Source organism: Trichoplusia ni, chromosome 1 (genome assembly GCF_003590095.1).
Source record: "Trichoplusia ni isolate ovarian cell line Hi5 chromosome 1, tn1, whole genome shotgun sequence".
NCBI lineage: Eukaryota > Metazoa > Arthropoda > Insecta > Lepidoptera > Noctuidae > Trichoplusia > Trichoplusia ni.
This window is the reverse complement of record NC_039478.1, coordinates 9,619,070-9,644,350: the sequence shown is the minus strand read 5'-3', so window position 1 is coordinate 9,644,350 and position 25,281 is coordinate 9,619,070. Positions and strand designations below refer to the sequence as shown.

The 25,281-nt window shown below is 34.2% G+C and overlaps 1 protein-coding gene across 7 annotated transcripts in view; it reads left to right on the top strand.

The window, feature by feature from the left end:
- Positions 1 to 25,281, top strand: part of LOC113493938 (optomotor-blind protein-like) — a 95,939-nt gene that overhangs the window by 45,300 nt on the left and 25,358 nt on the right. For 5 of the 7 annotated variants that reach the window (XM_026871988.1, XM_026871980.1, XM_026872028.1 and 2 more), the window contains one exon: positions 18,077 to 18,172. The exons of the other annotated variants lie outside the window; for them this stretch is intronic. In XM_026871988.1, coding sequence (XP_026727789.1) covers positions 18,077 to 18,172 — 96 coding nt within the window. The remainder of the gene's footprint in view (positions 1 to 18,076; positions 18,173 to 25,281) is intronic. 7 annotated transcript variants of the gene reach the window in all.

The following is a 25,281-nucleotide window of genomic DNA, read 5'->3' as shown; positions in this document are numbered from 1 at the left end:
ATATAATTCGTAGGCCCCTATAAATTCTTTAAGTTCGTAAGAATAGTTTTCGAAGAATTTGATAGATAAAATTCGTTGGGTATGACTGTGCCAAACTGCAAACTGCTGGCTTGGCGTCTGTGGAACCTTATTGGTTCGAGGTATTAAAACTATATACTTATTAGTTGGTCCAGTATCCCAAGTATCGCGGCTATTCACCAAGTATTTGTCTTAGAATTCTGTTACAAATAAAATAAATTGTTGTGAGGAAACTAAATTCTCTCCATACATATTTCCACGCCATCTCGGCTTTCCCTTCGAGTTCATTGAAATTCTTACGCTCACACCTCAGCAGTCAGCAGTAAATACAAAACCAAATAAAAAGAACCGCAAAACTTAGAAACACTCAAAGTTCACTTTTATTTTACGTTTAGTGCCAATAAAAACGTCAGTGAGAACATACTCCCTAAAATTCGAGGTTCACAACTCACGGAAAAGTATCAGCGTGTGACAATAAAATGTCCGATACAAGTGGCATTAGAATGAAACCTCCAAGATGGCTCCGAAGCACGCATCTACGGGGAATCACCAGAATAGACAGACCTGCCCCGCCTTGATAAACCTCGACGTATCCGTACGATCACTCCAGAATTTTTCGCCACGTATAGGTCTAGTGATTCTGGTCATAATATGGCTGTCGGTGTCTATATGTGGGCAGGAGGGAGCCAAATCACCTATTATTAAGGGGGGTGCCAAACTAACGGCTTCACGTGTTGTTCCTTTTTATGTGTTCCGTTTGAACAGCACGCTTGATGGTGTAATTTAGGTGTAAAACCCTACTATGGATATTTTCGAGGTGGAATAATGATGAAATCGTTCCAACCACAGATGCCTTCAATTGGAAAATGTTGTAAACTTTATAGCTTCTAAACCGTTACAATTAATTTTGAACATGGAATTAAAAGAACATTTTCATTCGAAATACGAATTTAGACAATAATTCTTAGTGGCCAGCCATAAAACGATTTTACATGATTTAATTAATTAAGCCGAGGTTTTTGACTTTAATGATAGTGTAATAAATTCCAAATATGAATTAAACAACGAAGCCATAAAAAATAGGTTTACTTAACTCGGCGTATTTATATTTTTCTGGTATTTGGCATCTAAACCGACAAGAGAAATCGGCCAGGTTTTTTTTTAGGTTAAGCTTGGAATATGTTTGAGTCGAGTTACAGTATAAATATTGTAACAAAGTCCTCTCGCTTGGGACCGGTGGGCCGACGGGGAAATGATACAGAAACGAGACATGCTTCTCGAATATTCCAAAATGTACCGGAATCCTATGAATTTTGTAACATCTGAAAGTAGTTTCAACGTTTGCAGTTCGTGTAGATCAATGGTTTCTTGAGAAACTCAGTTTTGGGGGTTGGGGAAAACTAAGATGGCTGTCATCCCTCGAGACAAAAGTTCGGGGGTATTTTTCCATTTACCATGATAGTTGTATAAACCGCAATGTAACGTTTCTAACCTATATCAGTACCTGCGACTTTTTAAGTCGATTTACTTTTTATTTAGATGTATCAGTGTTAACCATTGTTGGTGTGCCAATAAAGAAAAATAAAATAAAGTAATATTTTTTGGTAATCTAATTAATCCATCTGACGGATTTCAGTTTTAAGTCAAATATCCATCTGAATACCTTTAGTATTCAGCAAAACAAAGTTAATCAACAAACTCTCTTTAAATTTTGAAACACTAACGAAAGCTCACGTTCAATGACGAACTGTCAAAGTCACTGCGCCTTCTAAATTCAAAGCGAAAAGCCTAACCACACTCTAACCGAAAAAAGCTGCATGAAAAATGTCGCGCCGGCTCGGACCATCCATTCTGTCATGATTTGCATAGAATAATGATAAAGCTGTCATATTTGACGCATGACACACGTCAAAACGGCGGCCATGACACATCCCGCTGCACGTTAGCGGGACGACGTGACTAGCTCAATGGGTACGAAGGTCATTGGATTAATGGAGCTATTAATTAAGGATTGACATTGAATATCGGGCACGTTTTTTTTTACCGTTTAGGCTAAAATTATGTTATTTTGTTTTGCAATTTTTGGTTACGCTATATTAGAAGATGTTTCGTAGTATTGCATTAAAGGCATGTCTACCAGTTTTTTATTAATTATATTTTCATTTTCATACTATTTATGGGGATAGATTTCACAGTAAACAATAGAATTTCAAACCATATTTTTTATTTTATCAAACTATTTCGATCAATTTACATTCACAGGACAAAATCAGGCCAAAAATATGTGACAGTTGAAAAATATTCAAAAATAGAACGCTCATGAAGTTTGAACTCGCGATTCGGTGATGTCATAAAACACTACAATAAGCTTTCATGTCATGATATCTGTAACACCCGAACGACTGTTCTAAATTTGAAATTTTAAATTTACAGACAGTTTAAGGCTTTTATTTTAACCGTTATTTTCATCTTTGAATATTAGAATGATGTACTTTCATGCGTCCTATTATGAAGCCTCTGCGTTATGAGGTTTCTTACGTTTTCTTATACTATTCTCCAATAAATAACCCACAAATAAAACTCGTAACCTTGTATTCTAAAATGTTTATATAATTTTATAGTTACTTTAATAGCTAAAAATAAATTAATCAAAACTTAACCACCACTTAAAAATGACTGATGATAAGCTATTCATCCAAGCACCTCAGTACTTAATTATTGCATTAACGAAATTCGATACAAAAATGCCTCTTTTTGCCTCTCAATACTTCAAACCGTTCCTATTTTCCGACTACCGTCACTATTATTACAGTGATATAAAACTGTCGTTTTCGTGTATGTTGGTAACATTTCCATTACATTGTATCCCTCACACCTGCCCCTTGAATCGTGAAAACGTCAATTTTACATTTTCCGCATTCTTTAGTCGCGAATGTATTTGATATTCACTGTTCTATGTTAATAGGGCTGTCAAAATAACATAAATAAAAGTAATTGTGTTTGTTTAATGTGATAAGATATTTTGTTGTTTTAATGCAATTTTTTATGTTATTTATAGGTACAATACTATTATTGTGTAGTCGTTCGTTAAAGATCTTGGTAACATTATGTTACAACTTTTGTAGATTGAAAATTCGTAGGTAGGTTTATTTTGATCTATGCTGTGATAGAATTTCGGTCTTTTAGGATTCACCTAAATATATATAGGTGCCTAGATAATCAATACGCGCAACTGTTAGTCTGTTGTTACTGAAAAACAATTAAGTTAAACATAATATATACAAATAGTAACAAAACGTCTAGATAAATCTCCGTACACAGATACAAAAGAACTATTTTAGATTTATAAATGAGTTTATTTGTGAGTGCCAGCCCTACGCGAGGTGACGCAAACGTCAAAAAGAAATACTTTGACGCGACTCGTCACAATATGGCCGGGCGAATATTTTGTATATTTTACTTTATTTCCAAGTGTATTCCGTTTTGATATTCGCTTTATTTTGATATTGTCACTCGAGTTATTTATTTTTATTGTTTTTTGGCAATCTTCTAATTTTTGTACGAGTGTTTAGCATCAAATTAAATGTGTCGTATGTTCGCTTTTTTGTATCTTTTATTAAATGAAGTTAGAGTCGGACTCTTGATTCTGATGTTCCGTACAAATTGGCTAAAGAAAATAAATTTTTAGTCACATAATTTTTTTTTTCACATCATCAGTGGATTTTTGTATTTCCATGAAATTAATAAAAAAGCTATTACAATTCATGAGATACCGCCACTTGTTGACGGACGGTCAGATGGATATACTGGATAGATTTAGTAATGGGGTTCCGTGTAAAAACACTGGTACTTAGCTGCATCTGGCGAGATAAGAAGCTGATCACATAACATTTCACAAAAAGGCTGCGCAGATGATGATGTTCATACACAGCTTTTACAGTGTTTGTCGAAGGTTTTTCGAATAGTTATAAAAATAAATAACTTTAAAGATAACTGAGTAATTATTTGGTAAGTTAAAGCTTTAAAAATTGTATTCAAAAACCCTTTTGGTCTATATCAGGTTCATATTTATAGTTATTCTCATCTAAACGTGAGTGTCACCAGCCAGTCACAGGGCGGGCGTAGGGCGGCGCCCAAGCGACGCTCCGTGGGCGGCAGATTGATTGCGGTTGACAGCTCGTTTGCTCAGCTCCAGGTCACCCTTTAATGACCTTTATAACTAAAGCAATTTGAAAAATATCTGGACTTAAAAATATCTGGTGTAAGTCTAGAAGTAAACTAAAATTAAAAGATATCTTTTAATTTTGATAGTTTTTTTTTTATCGTGACTCGTGAGGATGATTCATTATTAAATGATGCAACGGTTTAGGACTAGTTCTGGACCCAACTTGAGTCCTTAATCATAAGCTGAAAGCGTTTGAGTTTTGATTATGTAGTTCGTAAGCAGGTATACCCATAGCAATTTTCAACTACACACACACGGCAGTATATAAAAGTTCACATGATCCACGAATGCTTGGCTTTGGTCTACGTGTCTTATGCATGTGAATTGAATGGTTGTGAATTTTGCGACACAAGGATCAAAAGACTAAATACGGAAGTGGTTTGCTTAAAAAAATAAATGCAGTCACAAAGTTGCAAATTATTTTCGGACTGGCTATTGATAATCTTAATCTAGATCAAGCACATGCTAGCTGTACACAACAAACACCTCGAACAAATAAAAATACCTCAAAACAAAATTCATACATAAATTACATACAATACTTTAATTCACATGTCTCTCATTCCGCACCAAGACAGGTGGCTCAAAAATGTCCACCTTCCATTATTACAATCGATACTTATCGACTATCAACATAAAACGTTAACTAAACGCCCGAGATATCGACTAAGACCAGTAGCTTTAATCCCTTTAAGATAATCGATAAAAAGTATCGAAATATAAAACTCGAGTGACATTCCGTGTACGTACATACGCCGTAAAGCGATCGAAGTATTGATCTCATGATGGCGGCACTTTGGTGGTCTGACGTCATCAAGTGATTCTTATTTCGAATTTGATAATTCAATTTCAATGTTCGATGAACTTCGATATTTGAATTTGAACACCGATAAATATTCGAATTTCGAATGCGGTGAGTTAATCTGCGTTCGTTTTTAGCGGTTCACGTTTGACGCGTGGAATTTACTGATTTGTAATTAGGGGTGGAATATTAATAGGAATTTAAGTGCCTAATTTTAGTTTAATTAAATTTATTAACATGCCACGCAAAATCTAGTCAATAGTAAAACGTTGTTATATAAAATTTATACCTATTTCTACTAATTAGTCCTAATTGGATGACTCGTTACTATTTTCGAAATTATAAAAGGAATGATTCTTAAAACCAAAACACATCTACATTAAGTGATACCAATCGCCAAACAAATTAAACTTCACTTTTGGGAAGCATCCTAAAAATTTCCTTAAGCGCTACCGTCACATCTCTATTCTGCGCTCTGACAAACGACCTTACATCCTTAATAAGTAGGAAATAAGATTCAAATTCGAATGACAGACTTATAATTGTCTGCAGATATAAATTAGTTTTGCGTGTACGTACGTGTGGGTGTCAATCTGTACATGTACTTAAAAAATAAAAGTATATTGTCATTGTGTGGGTGAATGAGCTTTAGCGGTTGATAAGGTTCAATAAAACGTCGGATTTAAACACGTTATCGGCGTATCGGCGGGACTATTGGTGGTCGGTCATGTCGGACAAGAAAAACTAAAGAGATGGCAATTAATTTTAATTTTAAATATGATGTATGAAGTAAAAATAAAATGAGGAAAAATTGCAGCGACTAGTAGCGCTTGTAACGCGATTTGTAGATTTTTCTATAACCATAGATACACACGTTTTGAGAGAGTAAGCTATCTTATCTTATTTAAAAACAAAAACCCTATTATTTTCTAATCAATCGCAACATTCAACAAAAAAAAAACAATCATACCTCAAACGTTCCAAATTCAAACAAGCAAACTCTTAAAACGAACAGCACTCAAAATTAAAATTCGAACTTCGAATCTTCACTAAAGTACAGTCGAGCACATTATTCCTATCAGACCCATTACGAGCAATAAAAGCTCCTATCTCTCGCTACCGCGGCGACTTCAAAGGCAAGGTTTGTGATACGGCTAAAATCGTCATTTGTTTTGTCACCACCGGCTAATGTTATGTGGATGCGGTAGGTAGGATTAATTGGCCCGAATAGTGCAAGATAACTGTAATCTCAGCAAGGATTAAGTGGAGATGTGTGTTGCTTTTTTATGGGTCCACGGTTGAGGAAACTGTGTGTGTAAGTAGTATTGCTTTAGATGTTAACTAGGATATTGGTGACTGTCATTTGATCTGGTTTTTTGTGAGTAATTGAGAAAATAGGTATGTGTTGGTTGACGTCACGGCTTCAAGTCGAGAGAAAATTGATGTAGTGAAATGAAATGGAATGAAACGAAATAATTTATTCTGTAAGTAGGATATATAGTGTATGTTCATGATTTTAAAAAAATATGTCTTTACTGCGCTAAAAGTGGAAAGATAGAGTAGAAAATGTGTTAAAAAAGCCTCTCGTAAATATTACTAACTTAAAATCATCCATAACCATCCATAACTTTGAAATAAACAGTCAAAAACCAAACAAAACCGAAAGTACCGAAGTCACTTCACCGTGCATAAATTTTCGCAGCTTACTGTACGTCAAAAGTGCCATTATCCGCTAGTGATGTACTCTGCAACACAAATATCATTAACAGTAATATCTGTTTGCCAACACTAGAGATTTCACCCATTCTCATACACGCGAATGAACAAACAAACACACTTTACAACGCATTTAGTATTTACTTGTTACATTTAATTTGATTGCTTCCTCGATTTAATTTTATAGTTTTATATTACTAGTGTTGTACTAGGATAGGTAGGTAAATGTATCTGAGTATTGGTCGTATAGTATGCAATATACTTTTTAAGTACAGTAAAATACTAACTTGAAAATATGTAAGTAATCTATACTAATCTATACTTCTATACTAATATATAAAGCTGAAGAGTTTGTTTGTTTGTTTGTTTGAACACGCTAATCTCAGGAACTACTGGTCCAATTTGAAAATTCTTTTTGTTTTGAATAGACCATTAATCGAGGAAGGCTTTAGGGTATGTACCATCACGCTGCGACTAATAGGAGCGAAAATACAATGAAAAATGTGAAAAAAAATAGGGCAGGTTAAATCATAACTTATATCTTCTACCCACTGGGACAAAGTCGCGGCCAACAGCTAGTAGTTAATATATGCGGATCTACCTTGATATAACACATACTTATTCTTCTAGTCATACTTAGTCTAACTATATGTCTATTAATTCTTCGTTTAACAGCGTTATGTACTAGTCTAACAATATTTATCTAGGTATTTCAGCCATTAGGTATTCTAGTCTAGTTCTAGGAAGATTTAATTATAATCACATCGTTCAAACACCCTTTTTAAATACTCTAACATTTTGACTTAGAATCTTTTATCTCCGTCACACTACTTACATAAGCAGTAAGTGCGAAAGCAGCAGAAAGAATAACATTACTTTTTCATAGCTACCGGCGACGTCACATGTCACTTGTTAGTTTTAATTTTACACGGACTTAAAACATGTGAAGACGGAGGGACTGTGATGCTAATTGTCCGTCCTAATGAGCGGACTACGACAATACCGACAACACAACTACCTATGTATATAGAGACTTCTAAATATGTAAGCTATGAACATAACCTATAAAATTATAACTGTTCCATATACTCGTCAAAAGTAAGCTGTTCTTTTTATCACCTGTTACAAATAACAGTCAAAATATTAATGAATAATTTCATCACTATTGAACGACATAAATTTTGAATTTGGAATAAAATAATGCTTTCTTCAAAACGCCGACTAATGCCAAAAGATGAAGCGATAATCGCCGGGAACAAGTTCTTTTTTTAAAAGGGCACAGATTATAACGGTGTCGGTCATCGAAGCGCGAATTTCGGTAGCTGTTCGTTTCCATATTCGAATCAAAAATACTTTTTTATTTTTGTAAAAAAAGGTTAAATTACTCTTGAATTGTAATTTGCAGCCACTTATTTTTTATTTGACCTCTTTGGGTCGCTTTTGAGAAAAATAATCAGCTCAATGTGGTGGCTACTTGGAATATTGTATTTTTGCATAAATAACGATCTTCGCCACAAGGTGTTGGAGCACTTTCTATGGAAATTAAAAGCATAAGCGTTAATTAACATGATACTTAACTAACATACTGTCGCACACATGAAAAAAAATCGACTTTATTTATCGTGCTAACTTTGTAACTGCCAAGTAGACAAATATAAATCGTAACATTGGCAAAGTAACGTACAATATAGCCGAAAGTTTTTCTAAAAAAAACTTATCTTCATTTTTTCTTTCTCCAAAACTCAAAAGACGAAACTGATGACTTAAATTAATAAAACACAATGTAAAATAATATAAATAGACTAGACAGAGAAGCTGACGAACGAAGCGGCGACATAAAGCGAATGAAACCTGACCGAACATTGAACATTGCATTAATTGAATCGCTATAACAATAATTATAAATTCACATGCGCCCAATACGCGACTAAAGAGGTCTTTATACTAAACAAATCGGTCTCCTTTGAATTTTACAAACGCGCCGAACGAATGAACGGCCGATTTTATATGTCGTTATTCAGTTATCGCCAAAGATTATGTCGCAGAGGTGCAATTAGTTTGAGGTCGGAGAGGTGTAGATGCTCGTGTTGCGTTGATTGCGATCGTTGTAATTGAAAACCTTGATTAAATTGTTTCAGGTTGGTCTTAAAGTTTTGCGTTGATTATGAAATATGGGAATGGAATGGGTGTGTGAGTATAAATGTGTGTATTATTTTTAATCTGTTCATGTTTTTGCGAATTTATTTTTTATATTATCTAACAAAAGTATATTCTCATCTCTTTAGCGCGTTCGCCTATATGCTAAAGCTCTGTTTTTTCTTTGGTGGCTACGAGACATGCTCAGCAGAGTCAGCACTGGGACAATTACAGGCCGATATTTAATATTCGAAAAAATCTAATCTATCAAAAATAATAATTTAACAAGGCTATTAGGAAAAAATCTGCGTACTTTATTTCACACACTTTAAAATAGGCAAGTTGTAGTCACTTTTATCAACAAAAACCTACCACACCATACCAACCAACAAAATAGGCACTTAACAAAATAAAATACGCACATGCAAGCAGTGTCGCCTCTGCTCGTTAGTCTTTGGAGTTTAAATTATAATAAAATCAATGAAAAGTTGTCGTCATTTAGCGGTGGGCTTGCGGCTTTTATTTCAACGCCGGCTTTATGTAATTTAAGTACAAATACAGTAATATTATAAAGTTGTTATTCCTCATATGTTTTTGAAGACGTTCGTTTTGTTTCTATGTTGCGTGGTTTATTGTTGTCTCGTTTTATTAGACTTTAAATTGATATGTTTAGAGTTCTATCTCTTTTCCTGTTTTTATACTTTCTAAGGGTTTTTATCTGTTAGTATGGATTGTAAATAGGTTTTTGCTTACTGTTATAACAGGACTATTTTAATGTAGAAATGTTAAATTTCTTTGCTAAAATTCCCAAATAATGGAGAGAAAAAAACTTTTCGCAATTTATCGCTTAATTCGCTGACAGTACTCAGTTAAAAGGTGTTCTTAAGTATTATGCTATATTTGTACAGTTTTAGGGGCAAACAGACATTTTAAAACCTGGCAAGTCCGAGTCCGACTTTTGACATTGAGAGTTCCGTACCAATAGAAAATAAAATTTTGCTTAACCTCAATAAACCGGGTTTGTTTGTGAATATGACTATTTTACTTCCCACTTCCATAATTCTATTAACTCTTAACCTTTTTATGTTAAGTTCTACCTATTTTAGAGTCTATTTAATACTCTTTGCCAGTAATCGTATAGCCCGCATATGCGATCGCGAATCTCAACGCCCGCATCGTTCACTTTTAAACATTTTAGAACAAAAACTGCACATTACAACATGTTCGTAATTTTATTTTTAAATATCTCTTTAATATAGAATCTCAATTTAGAATCAAAATTAAAACTTGGATTGCTCTTCGCGTAGTAACATGCAGAAATTTTGATTTAAACGTCATGTAATTTTATGAGAAATATAGGTCCAATTTAAGTCAAAAGCAGGTCTTAAGAAAGATCCATATGTAAATTATGGCGCTGCACCATTTACCACAGTCTCATCATAAATTGATTACTAATTTAGAAAAGTATAGAAGGCAAACATACAAAAATTTACGTATAAAAAACCTTGTTCAATTATTCTTACTCACTCGTTACCAGAGACAAATTCCCGCGGTTGACCAAAGACCACCAGAATAGTAGTTTTATCTTTTTAATAGCCGGCCTTTGAACACGTTTTAAAGTTAATTGTGGCGCTTCCGAGTCGAGTTTTACGAGATTAGCCGATAGCCGATAGCCGGCTATATGATAACTACATCATGAGAAACTTTGATAGCCGTGGAGTGATCAACTCTTTTGGTATTTGATTTTTGAGTGTTTTTTGTTTTTTTTTAATGTTGAATATCTGACTTATATTACTTGTATGAGTAACATTGTTACATTGTGTTTCGAATTGAGTCGCAATAGCTTGTAAATGGTAACAAAAAGTTTGATTACTGTTAGTCAGCGGAAACTTATCTAAATCTGTTTAGCTGTTTAAGAGGTACTACTGTCACAGTTTGGTATAAAATGACAAGGAGACGCCTTGAATCTATTACATAGAATCATCATTGCTTCGGGTGGGGATAAGAATAATTTACTTAGACATCGTATTAAAAATGATAAAAAAAATGAACATACAAGTGTGACTTACCGATAAATTTTAAAACCTAAATAATAAAGATTACAAATTCATAACAAAAACTTAATAACATCGTATCATAGCAACAACTAAGACACCCTTTCAACCCCAATCCCATGAGACAGCTCACCAATCGCATAACATCTAAACCACTTTATGCATTATTATAATAATACTATTAATAATAATAATACGTCCGCCATTACGTGACGTCACATAAGCTGGTTATAATCCGTTGCTCCCATTGTGGCACTACCCTAGTTCGACACCCTATTCTAAATTCAATTTTTATGCAGCTGCGAAATAGTTTATATAATTCTTATTTGCTTGACGTTTAAGTTCAATTTAGCTTGTGTTTTTTAGCTTTCAACTGCAAATATGTTATGGTTTTAGAAATAGAACGGTGTTTTCGATTTGAACATATTTTTATGCAGTTCTGTAAATAGACGTGTGGGTCTTATTTTAAAGGATTAAGGGTGAAGTTTGATTGATTTTATATGAGGTTGATAGTAATTGAATTTGGTTTATTTGGTTCATAGACGAGTGATGTTTTTGACGCTGATTTAATTATAAAAATGGCGATGCGATAGAGATATAAAATGTATACCGATATAGAATTTATGTTTATGTTAGCTAGAACTATTATTGGAATACTTTTGCCAATAATTTGATCTTGTTTTAAAACTTTTTAAAGGATTTTTGAAAGTTTTATAGCTTATTTCTCATTTCTTAAATATAGTCGACTCAATTGATTATAATTTTACCTATTTTATCTTACAGTTACTAAACCATTTTACTTTAACACAAACTTTATAAGGAATCTACAAACCAATAGACCAATAATGAAATCTCGTCTAATAATTCCATAGTTTCTATTTTCAATTCTTAAAAAAAAAATAGATACACGTAACTTAACATCCAGCCCTCAACAGCCAGACTCAAGACACTAACGATCTAGACACAAGACCACAGACAAGCGAAGAGGCAGTCTTCATCTATGCCAGCTATTGAAGAGGGTGACAATCACATTACCCCTGCGCCCTGATTGGTCGGCCGGCGTGACGTCACGCGGCGTCCGGTCACGCCTACCCACGCTCGAATTACCGGATTAAGTGTCCGGTACCGTCCAGGGTCTACCTATTGGTCGTCAGTTGTCACGGCTTTCGTAGAACTATTTGCATGTTGAACCAACTGGTGATTGTGGGATTAGGCTGTTTCAGATATCCTTTATAGTGGTATATCGCATTTGTAGAGAAAACGTTAATTTTGATTGATGCATAGCTTGGAGTTGGTTTTTAAAACGCCCGTAGGCCTCGAACGTGGCTTAGCACATCTAAAAAAACTCAGTTGTGCTGGTGTCTTCATGATGTTTTAATGTCATATAATATATTCATGAATTCGAAAAAACGTTTCTGCGTTTGGTATAAGAATCTATGCCCCTTGACTTGGAAGTCCAACGGTCAAACCACTAGGCTATCAGATACAGTATAAGCAAAGGAAGTGTCTGCTAATAAAGCACACAGCGATTTCTATTGTTGCTAAATTTTGTCACTGTATCCGACCGTATTGATCAAAATCGTCTTCTACCGAGGATTTAGATTCTACATTTACAGGATTCAAGTGAATTTTAAACATAACGAATCTATTTTCTGCAGCTTATAGTAGTTGGATTTTTTGACATGTTATCAAATTAAAAAGAAACTATATTTTTTTCTTACACTATCAAACGATTCTATTATTCTTCGGAGGAAGAACCTGAAGAATTCTGGACATGTCCGTGTCAGATACGCACATGTCCAGAAATTGCAAATGATAGGAAGTTTCTAAGGAGAAGAGGCTTTGTCCGAGGTGTGCTCTTACACTGGCAAATAAAAAAACAGAGTCTCAAATATTAAACCTCCTCCAAAACGCCTTATTTTTTCCCGTCGGGTAAGTTACAGATGTGCTAGTAATACTAACTTAATGCTGTTTTAATCTGTGATAAATTGTTAATTCTATCTAAACATATAATATGTTGAATAGTTAGATAGGATTTAGCGTAAAGAAAGAGATGTGGAAAGCGTATTTTTTGTGAGTTTAAGAGTTAATCAGAGATCTACCACTTGAAAGAGTATTCTATCGTTATGAAATAATATCATGCGGTTTTAAATTCACTTGGTGCTAAAGCTCTTTCAAAGCGCTTTACAAAATAAAAGCTTAAGGTTTTATAAAAATACCTCTTCTTCTGTCTTCCTTACATCCTAATTCACGAAAAATTCTAACTGCAAAATCCTTTGCACCATTACAGCGTGTTCCAACGCGAAGTTCTCAAAGTTTTCTTTTGTACCAACAACATTCCCACAAAATTCTTACTTAATGTCGTCAAAAAATACAAGTTCATCTTCACAACCCAAAGGGAGTTTTTCCAAAAACCGAATAGTCTTACAACCTAAACTATCTCTACATTGTAATTTTTTCCATCCGTCATTCTCGGAATCGCGTCCAAAGCGTTCGACGAACAATCTAGACTGAAAAAAGTTCTAGCTAGAGTTGTGTTCGCATTCCACGGTTCGGTTTGGGCTACAGTGGCCGCGTAATTGCGCCTGGCGCCGTCTGACGCTTTGCTCCTTTTTTGACCTCCGGGCCCTTAACTCCTTTTTTCGTTTCTTTGCTCCCTCTTTGTTGGTTTTGAGAATTAGCATGTCTTATTAACATAACTGTCTGATAAGCGATTGGTGTTTTAACAGCTTCAGCGATTTTCTGCTTTATTCTTGTATGACTCTTATTGAACGATTCTTTCTTATTGGTTTTTGTTTTGCGTGCAGCGTGGCGTAATCTGTTACTACCGGTTATTTGTACGGCACGCTGTAATTTCTAATTGCTAATTGTTGTGCACGTAGAGATAATACCACGTCTAACACTATCAATTTAGCCAACGCCAACCGTCGACCAAACTCGGCCATAAATCAAACGGCCAGTTAACTTAAACCAACAACAGCATAAAAAATGCGTCTGCGCCGGTCACCGAATCGGTAATATTGTTAACAAGGAGTAAAATAACTACAGAGAGGAAACCAAAACGAGAATTATGCATCATCTCGGGAATTTCTCAATAAGAGGTGTACGCGTGGGGCCGAGCACGCCCCGCGGCGCGCCACCGGCGCCTGCGCGCCCGTCCCGCTCGCGCACCGCGCGGGTGGCGCGCGCCCCCGCCCGCGCCCCCGCGCCCCGGACCTGCCGAGACACACGGCTCTCGGCCTATATCATTAATCTATTACGAAGCTCATATCGTGCGCTCGTGTATGTGGCCACGGAAAAAACGAATTCTCGTTGTTTTTTTGATAGAATTCGTTGTCGGCCCCGGTGAAAGGTAACGATGGTATGAGAACGATATTCGGTTTTATGGCGCTTAATTAGCGTTGATCTTTCGCTCTGTCGGCGTCTGTGGAGGGCTGCCTTATACGTCCACGGCTCGCCTTTATTGGCCAATATCTTTGGACGGGATCGTAGATACTTCAGCTAGATGTCAAGCGGTTTAAAAAAGGTTCTATCATTACTTGCGAATAATGTGAGTGGTTTAGTTGACTTTGTAGTGACCTGCGCGGTGGCGCCCGCGGCGGCCGATGCGTTTGCGCTGTTCATTCATATTTCGTAGCGAGTCTGGAGCCCGGCCGCTAATTGCGGGTTGCCGTCGCTTGCGCCGATCGCCGCCTGATTAAGTTCTTGACATAATGCTGTTTCGTTTTCAATAAGGAGTTCCGTTTTCGATTCTGGCAGCAGTACATGTTCCTTTAAAGTAATTATAACAATACAAGGGGTACATCAATAACAATTAAAGGTTTTATCAGCATTGAGGCACAAAGGTGTATTTTGTTCAAATAATGCCTCCGGGCTATGGGTATAAGTGCTAACACCTTGATTTCTCCAAACTCTTCGGATCTTACAACATATTTCCTTAAATAAAGAAAATATTCCGCTTCAATTAGCATACATTAGATTCTTCCTTGATAATAAATTTTCTACCAAACATAAACTAATTGTAGATGAAAAACCAACAAATTCTCAAATCACAATAAACCAGTCGAGTGATTACACAAAACACAGTTTACGATCTAATAGTTAACTATCAGGGTTTAATTTACTGTTACTTGAACCATACTTAGACAAAATTGCAGGCTGAAATACAAGGCGTAATTCTGCCTGGACCCGACGCAATCTTTCTCAACTTTGAGATCAAATTCTTGTTCAGCTACCGAGTCTTGTAAACCAAGATTATCCAATTAGGTTTATATGAAATTGTATGGGGAAAGTGAAATATATTGGTTAAAAACTATCATCGGTGGTGAAGAAAACATTGGAGGTTTAATTGGGACCAGCGTACTTGTGATCACGTTGTTGGTTTAAACCGAAAGGAAATACAAAAAAACCTGCATATCATTTTAAAATTCGTTACAGATTTATTTAAAATTTACACGTCTCGTCTGTCTTTATGACTATCTTTCATTTTTCTATCTTTCTCTGGCGAGGGTTTCCGTTTCTTGGGATTTATCTTGATCAGCCTTCCCCGTCCAGGCCTAATATACGTTTTCCAGAAATAATAATTACTTTTTTAGACAATTTGGAATGAAAATATAGCAGAAGCTGTTTGGGCCATTTTATATACGTGCAGCCTTTCTTCGATATATCTATTTAGTTCTACCATATAATGCCTATTTTCGGATCAAACAACATCAATATTCATTTGTTATTTGTATGTAATAGCCAGCCCAAACAGTTTCTGCAATATTGTTATTCCAAATTTTCTAAATCATTATCACTATCCTATCTCCGAACCTTAAAAAACGTCTGAAACATAAAATTTCCAAAATGTAACTAGCAATTTCTTCTTTATTTATGCTTTTTTAAGTAATATTCATCGTTGTCCGTTTGGGGGTTATTTTGTTTTATAGGTAACATGTTAATCTGTATGTCAGCTGGTGCTAGCGTCGCCTTAGGCGTAAGTAACGTGTTTCGTGTATTAACACCATAATCAATGTGTTTGTTTTTTGGGGCCCAATCGCAGACCCTTGGGTAATCTTGGTTCAGTATTCAATTGTTAAAAGGTGAAGTTTGTCGTTCATTGAGACAGTTTTAAAGTGGTTAGAATGTTCTCAGCTGAAAAGCTGCGAATTCTAAGAAAAGGGGAATATAATTGTCAGTTCATCATCAGCTCTCATAGAACCTTGAGAGCTGGTATCATCCCTATATAACTAAGGTTGGATATTTTAGACCAAGTCTATAGCATGACATTGCTAACCTAGTTTTAAACTTCCTTTTCAATTGCAACCATCATTTTCTCTTACTCTTTCTCTCTTCTCAAAACCCGTGTCTTATTCGACTTCCTCTGTCCTATCCACAATCAGTTTACTCTCATCTATCTGTTTAGCATCAACTACAACTGTTTCTCTATCTTGCATCCACCTCATATCAGATCTGATACAATTTAAAAACAACCTCCGCCACCAGCTGAATCGAAAAAGATAAGTATCTATAAATGCGTAATAATTTACTTGGAATAATACCACTTGGATAGAGCGCAGTTAATTTGGGTAAATTACATATAGGACATAATAAAATGCTATTTTATAACATAATATGATATATGAGAGACTGGTCCAATACCATGCCAGATAAGCATAGAAAGGGTTATAGAAAATGTTTGCCCAGTTGTGGGAAGCGTGGGCTTATAGTAATAATTTATGATATCCTAGTTAATGTTCATGGTTTCTCTTCTTAGTGATTTTTTCAAGTTTGTGTGTTGTTGTTAAAAGTAGGGTTTACACTAATTAGAATGATACTATGTCATCATTCAAATCTTCATTCGAATTTTTTTATCGTAATTATGTCACTTACATCCTTGAAAGCTTTCACATTAATAAGTTACCTACAGATTTTAGTATTATAGTCTAAAGCCGAAACACAATAATCAGAGGTCACAAACATTTTCCCATATCTCAATAAACTATCACCAAAAAAAAATCTGTGCTTAAAAATATGACGTCAATATAAAAAAAAGCTTCACGAAAATCGTAAAACGTATATCAAAAAACAACGTGCCGGTCTCGACGTCCATAATTAAAGTAATTTAGCGTTCTGTCCCGATCCTCGTTCAATGTTTGTTTTGCAGGCGAGAACTGAACGCAACCTATTATTACTATCTCGTTATACTTTTTAACGTGGCAGGAGTCGACAACATTTGGTTCTTTAATAAATTTCATATTTATTTAGTTCCGTGCAGTTTTTTTTTGTTGTTTTGTGCACGCTATGTTTGTAGATATGTGGTTTTACTGTTTATATAACTGTGCAATTTTATATTTAAGCGTCATTTTTACCCACACAATTCAAACAGGTTTTCCTTAAAATAAATCAATGAAAATTAATCTTCAAAATTCAAAAGAAAAAAAATATACATTTGTCTATCAATTTAAAACAATACCCAACCTAATGTTTGTAACTCCTGCCGTTAACATTAAGTTGGATCGCCGGCGGCGCGGGCGCAACCAGTCAAAACGTGTTGTTATTATTAATAATCTCGTTCATTGAGAACACTCGAGCATGCTTGTTAAGCCGTAAAGCTTGTTCTAAGAAACGTTCTTATGGACCTACCACGATGACACACTATTTTGGACCTCATTCCATAAGAATTAATATCTAATAATTATAACACATAAATAACGAACGAATATCATTATTTATTCTTTAATTTTATGCATGCGACGTTCGACTAAACGCGTCTGCACTGCCTGACAGCTGTCAACCAAGTGATCGATCCGACAGGAGTTGACAACACTAAGGTGCATTTATATTTTAACTTGTTTTCAAGAATTTGGAAAGTAATTTTATTTCTAACATTTTTTGATTTGGATAGGATAATTTAAATGTGTTATGACCAATACTATGTTTGTTATTTTTTGTAGGTTTTCTTATTATTACGCTTTAGGAAAGTACGAGATATAATAGAAACCATTTTGGTGTAGGTGATCAACTAACAAATTTACAATGAATCTCCCTTAATCCTGTTTTTCCCATTCAGGATATAAACCCAGTCAGGCGATAAGAGCCTTTATTCTAAAAACACTAAAGTACATTTTTTCTCCTTCGTAGGAGCTCATCTATTGCCAAAGTCAACGGATGTTGTCAAAACTGCTGTGGCCCAACGCCGGCCCTAGTGCGCCCAGAGAACCGCACTCAGATCATTTGGTTAGTAACCCTTTTCATTTTATTAGAACAAAAAAGAAAAAATAATAAACTTTATTTCTAAACACCTACCAACTGTTCAGAACTCCTGCTTTTAATACTTAAATTACTTCTAAAAAAGGTTTTCAACATCTGCCCTTTTCACGAATTCATTTTAACAGGGTTTAATCTTAAGGCTATAAACGTATGTTTATTTTATCCGATTATTATTTTAATAAACTAAGTTCATTAAACTAGACACCTATATCACAATATGTTTATAACTTCGATTAAAACTATCACCAATAATGAACTTATCCTTAGAAACTTAACAAGGCCGTACATATTTATATTCTATACCTAGAAAACAAATAATTACAAAACAAAAACATAACCTTATTTTAACGAAGTCGGTAAAAAAGGCAATAAAAACACCATAAAGGTTTGCTTCTCAATAACAAACAAATAAACTGGCTGAATGTAAAAATTAATCTTTTAAATTACGAACGCAGTGACGTATGAAGTCATCGTCCAATCATATTTAAGATAAATGGCCAGTTTGTTACACGCACGTTGTCAGACGAACGGAAAAAAAGATTGAGGATTTATGTTTTTTTTTTTATATTTGAGTAAAGTATATACTTTTGACAAAAATGTTTTTCCATTAAAAGCAAGACAGTTGCGGCTGTGGAAGAGAGTTATCATACTACGCCGTTAGCACTACATTTCGTTTACTAATTTTGTTTAAAAATTTACGATTCCGAAAGTATTTCTGTGTAAATTAACGATTGAGGGCTCGTTTTTGTCAATTATTACGAGAAAGAAATAAAACATCTAATATTACTTCTTCTAACAGACACTAAATTTAAGCAAAATCTTTATTTACTTGAACACTCGTAAGTACTAACCATTTAAAATACAAAGATAAACATATATTACGCAAACTCATATTCACAGACTACAAAAAAGAGTATTGCCATTGAAATAAATAAATTAAAACTTTGACAGATCGAATTAAAACGACACCATGTTTTTACAGAATTCAAGCATATGTTAAACCGCTTGCTCATTAAATGTTAAATACATCGTAATTAATTAAAACAGTAATGTTGATTAATTTATCAAAAGGTTAACACATAGTTAATCATTGATTCTTCGATCTTTACGATGTTAAACCACCTGCATGCAGTTATATGGAATTTGTGGAAATGTTGAGAAATTATTGAACTTAAATGTTGAGAAATGTAACACCGTATATGAATTGTAAACTTAGGTGGCTAACTATTCGTAAAGGTTAGCTCATTCGGGCATAGTTAACTTTAATTAAGTAATTAAGTTTACTTGGCTTTGAGACCAAGTTTATAAGAAAATTGATTTGTTTCAAAATCTCGTGAAGACAAAAATAAAGTTCCGTGCGTCCGATTTTGCAAAATCAATTTAACTATAACTTAATATTACGTCCTGTATGCAATCCGTCTTAAAACCATTTAAAACAATCAAAAAACGACACAAAATAATTAGCTTCCAAAATCGAAGAATACAGATAACTATTTCATTCGAAAATTAAAAAACTAACCGTCAAAATATATTACAGGAACGCCCAAAGCCATTTACGTAACGGTTCACAATTTAAAAATATATTTAACAGATGTTAATGATTATATTATTTATGAAGGGAATTTGGGCCCTTTTCGGACCTTTCCACGGTTCCTCAAAGTTATGAGAAACGAAGTGTCATGGCCGCTGTGGAACGAAGCGGAAAATAGATCAGTAACTAGGTATCGATATAGAAATCGATTAGCTGTATTTGTTGAGGATTTTCTTTGTAAATCTACCCTTTATTGATAAAAATTTGCATTTGCAATGTGGATACCTATACATTTAAACAATACAAGATTTGATTTGTAAAAGCATCGTGAGGAATCCAAACGGTGTAATAAATGTTACATCATATTCAAATACAAATAGTATGGGAATGACATTCTTTTTGACAGGTGACATGTCAATTTAATACTTCTAGCTATTCAAACTACGTTAGCACTCGGAGTTGTGTTACAGACGACGAAAAAAATATATTTCCAGCTGATAAAAAAATGCGGGATAAATCCAAATCAAGTTTTCATAAGAAAAATGTTCTCCAGGACTATTTAAAGCCTAAATGCATTAAATTCTAAACTAAATCCTTAACACAAACGTAATCTTTTCTTACATATAGTAAAGGTTTACTACAGAAATTGTTGTTAATATGTACTCCAGTTGTGGCATAGTTGGCCCGTGTTAGGGTGACCATATACGATTGATATTATGGACGTTTTTGTCGCGTATCACTTGTGAGGTCTTGTTATTGCAACTAGTGAGAACACGCGGTTGGGCCTGTGGATTTATTGATGTAACTTGTTTTTTCATATATTTATATGGAAATAGGCCTTTTCCCAGATATAGTAGTAAATTTAAATGTATTTTCTACAGAGCATATAATAAGTATATAATAAGATAATTTTGTTTATCCTTGTCTGCAGTAGAAAAATAGATCCATGTACTTATTTCTTCAAAAAATATATTTTGCAAACTTAAACCAGAAACTATAAAAATACTAGTTAATATTGTGTGAATTAACTGCAACTTAAAAACATAAACCAAAATATTTCTAATAAACGAGTTTACATCAATTAAACAATCTTTATATACCCATAACATTATTAATTGTAAAACACACAGACAAATAAACAGACCAACAGCTGTTAGTAGATATTAAAGCCTAGTCTAGCATGATACTTAGGTATCCTAAGTGCATTCTTAGACCTAAAAGACATGTACCTCGCAATCCGTTCATATTTCTGTCATAGTAACATTTTATAACACCACGTTTCCTTACCTGTTCATTCTGAGTGACTAGAGCGACTAAAAATGTTGTATGTTTGTCTGTACTTACGTAACTATTGAATTTGTTATCCGATTTCGATGAAATTTTCGTTTGGTAGATGTCGTTCGGGAATATAATTTAGGATATTTTTTTGGGACGCAGATTTTTTTTTGGTTATTATGAGGTTTTTAGACTACGCAATGGAATTTACCGAATTATTCCAACAAATCCCCTTTTCTTCAAATATATTAATTTTTAGTTTAACATCCACTTCTCTAGCGAGTTAAACGATTTAGACAAACTTGCAGATCTTTTTTTTGCAGTCTGAAATTTTAGATTTAGAATATAATATTACCTTTGTCCCCAGTATTTTAGAGGATATAATTTTCCCTCTCACTATTAAATACATACATACTTTCATCATCATCATCATCATCAGCCTATCGCAGTCCACTGCACAGCATACTTTCATACTATAGCAATATTAGTTTGCGATTGCTTTTTATCTACGTTGAAATGTCTAAGTAAAGTCACGTATTAAAAATGTTTATAACGCGACAGTTTACACACGTTTTTTCAATTAAAACTGCGTTACTACGTCTTCCTGTTTCGCATACATTAAGTTTTATTGGTTTTAATGTTCTATTAACAGCTTGGATAGGTATTTGATACGATTAAATAGTTTTACATCAAGTGAAGTTACGACAATGACTTTAAAACTATTTTCTTTCATATAGATATGTACTGTTGCTTGGGTGGTTGCAAATAAATATGATTTATAATATTCTAAAAGAAGACGTGGAAGGGAGATTCCGCTCTACAAAGTATAGTTCACAGTCTCGCTTTTTATATCTCATTGACTTAAAGGAAGTGACTCTGGCCTAGGAAAAGTTGATGTTAACATTTGTACAGATTGCTCACTCGAGTCTTCATTACGATGGCATGAGATCATTGTAATATTAGAAATAATCGACTCTCGCATTAAGGAATTTAATCCTTGGTTTCACAAACATTCAAGTCATATGCACAAAGACACCCAGAGTCAGAACAAGACTATATTAATCACACAAATGCTTGTCCTTCGCGGGGATCTCGTCTATAGGCAAAATTACAAGTAGTAAATCAATAAATAACAAAAGGTCCTTATTTTTCCTAAATAAATAAATAAGATTGGCGTCACATTTCAACAAATCAATCCAATATGGTCACTCTACCAGCCCGGGGCAAGCAATCATCACACAAAGGTGTCTGCATTCTAATTATATGGTCGCCAACTCTTCACCAACACAAATATTTGTTATACCACAACAAAACAATGAAAACAACACCTAATTACCTGGAACATAGAGTTCATTTCACCTTATTGTTACAGACCTCGTTAAAGATGTGCCCAAAAAAAAAGGTTGGCTTCAAAATTGGCGTAAAAACATAGTTAATTATGAAATGATTAGGGGTCTAAACTAACTGGCGTTGAGAATAGATAAGGTAATAAATAGTTGTATTGCCGTTAGTTGTTTGTTTTTGAGAATGACATGTGTCCGAGAGATAATTGGAGGGAAATGATGATTTTGTATGGCGGTGGTTGGCGCTACGGTTTATAGTTGTGCATGATTAATAGGACAGATGGTTTGTTAAAACGGAACTTTTTGATAAACTGTTCGAAGTTTTTTAAGGATATCGTTGTGAGTATTAGGTGTTTTTGTATACGAGGTAATTGATCAAGGTATTGTTTTCTTAACGTAAAATGTGTAACATGATGTTATGCGTTTCTTAGTCTAGATAAGCAGTCAAAGTTTGCGCTCCGAATAAATATAGGAATCTTTTAAGAAAACAACATGAAAAGTTCTAATACTCGACCAACTTTAAAAAAAACGACTCCTGCAGTATCTAATAAATTACTCTTCTTTGTATCGCGGAGAGTATCAAAAAATACAAATCTCATGAACAAAGACACCCAGACTCAGAACAAGCATCCGTAGATAAAACAAATGATTGTTCTTCGCGGGGTTCGAATTTGCGTTGTTTCCAAGTTGCGTGGTAACCACTAGACTATCCGTGCATTCTTTACAATAGCACTATCTCTAGAACTAAAATTAGCCAGTCCAGAAAGCTAACATTCCAACATACATACTCACACTACGTCCTGTAAAACTAAACCTTATATACTTATAGTAAACTAGGGGTGTTGGGTAGGCCTTCGTATCAGTTAAGAAGTACGATCAATCACGGAACCAATCAATTAAGGGCCGTATGAACCCCTGGCAGGGTTACTCACTCGAGCGCGAGGTAGCCGTAGCTTATAGTAGAAATACGGCAAAAAAAATCTAGGAATACGGGATCCTAAATTGCATAGGTGTATGTAGATTATACCTAAACAATTTAAAAATCTGTTACGAGTAAGTGTTGTGAGTTTGACCTGTCTTTTGTTTGTGGCATTTAGTTCCCGAACGGATGGAGCGATTTTGATAAAGTTTCTTTTGTATTAAAGGTGCGAGTGGTCTTAGAAATGTTCGATTAAAACCGTTCGGGCAATTTAAAGTCTGTAGAGAAAGTTTTATGGACGGGATTTTATTTATTTTAATTTTCTTACATTTCCAAATAGAAATAAAATTTAAAAGCTTCACCGATTTAGTCTGACTTCATTAGTTTTTTTTTTCATTTAACTTAAAAATAAATTTCTTTTAGTTCCATATTTTTTATCAAATTTGACACAGTAGTTTTTCATCTAAAGTCAATTGTATAATTTTGTCGTGAAAACAATATTCTTTTAAATTTCCGATCTGGCTTAACCAAAAAAGTCAGATCTAAACCAACTCAACATCAAACAAATTTTCTTTGACGTGCTTTTTCAATACATTTCTGACCAGCCCTATTCTGCAGTAGGCCCTTGGGATCCCCTATCGTCTCCGACACGCGTGCCGTGCCCCATAACCTATTAATGTAAAATATTCCTTACATCTAATCGTTACTGCCTTTAACTTTTTATGAAACATTAACTTATAAAAACATGGCTTTTATTTTGTGGACTAATTTTTTATTACGCACTTTCTCTTATTTGTTTTATGGACTAGGGAGTTCTTTAGAAAACTAGTTTTTGCCCGCGGTTTCTCTCGCATGAATCCTTGTTTAAAAACTAGCCTATGTATTAATGTAGATTGCCAGCTTCCTCTATACCTACTAAATTTCATCAATATAGGTTCAGCCGTTTAATTATGAAATGTCACAAACATACTTAAATACAAACTGTTGTCTTATAATATTATTGTAATTATTTTTCAAGGTTTCGGTTTAATGATGTAATTTTATTGTTTCGTTATTCATGAACAAAAAAGAAAATAAAATAACTACATTTTTTGTGCATATAAGGGCACCAAAAATACTTTTTGAAATGAACACGGCATAACTTATTTCATATTTCTTTACTTAATTCCTTTACTTTTAACAAAGAAAGATCGTGACGAAAGATACCGAAAAAATATTCCCATTAAAATTCATTTCGAAACTATTCAAGTAAAATATTTCTACTAAAACTTAAAAATAATTTAAATGCTGACAACCCACGAGACAGTGTTGCCAATTACTAAAAAACAACGGCCCAATTGATTTATATTGTAATTAATTGATTAAACACAAAGATCTGGAGATCAGGAAGTGAGATAACCACTTGAATTTTCATAATTATTAATTTGAGTGTTAATGGCAAACTCGGGTAAGCAATTTTCAATCTTCACGCGTAGAAAATAGGGTTCAATTTGAAGGTATCAACATGACCTGCGCGTACGCATCGCTCGACATAGTTGTGCGGTCTCGCCGGCAGGTGGCGCTACGCCATTGATCATATAATTTTATGAGCCCCGAACTTATTTATTATAGTTATAAATAAGACGTTCGTTTGTTTTGTAAAAATCAAATTAGTATTTCCGAAATTAGTTGAGAATTACCGAATTGTCTAAATTGCTGGTGATTTTATTATTGTAATTTGATCGTATAAGACATTAAATATAGTGTTAAAATAAAGGTTTGTTGAGCTTAAAATCCGTTCTCAAACTTTTTAAATCATTACTAATTAGATCATCGTGCATCGTCTACATCAGTGAAGTAATATAAAAATTAAGAGGAAGCTCTAAGTCAGAAGCACCGCGTACAATAGGACTAAAACAGAGATAATATTTACCATCGCATCTTATCCTTAAGCCATTCCATTAACGCCTTTCATTTCATTTAAATGTGGATCATGCATTAATACAAGCCCGTCATTACCGGGTACATC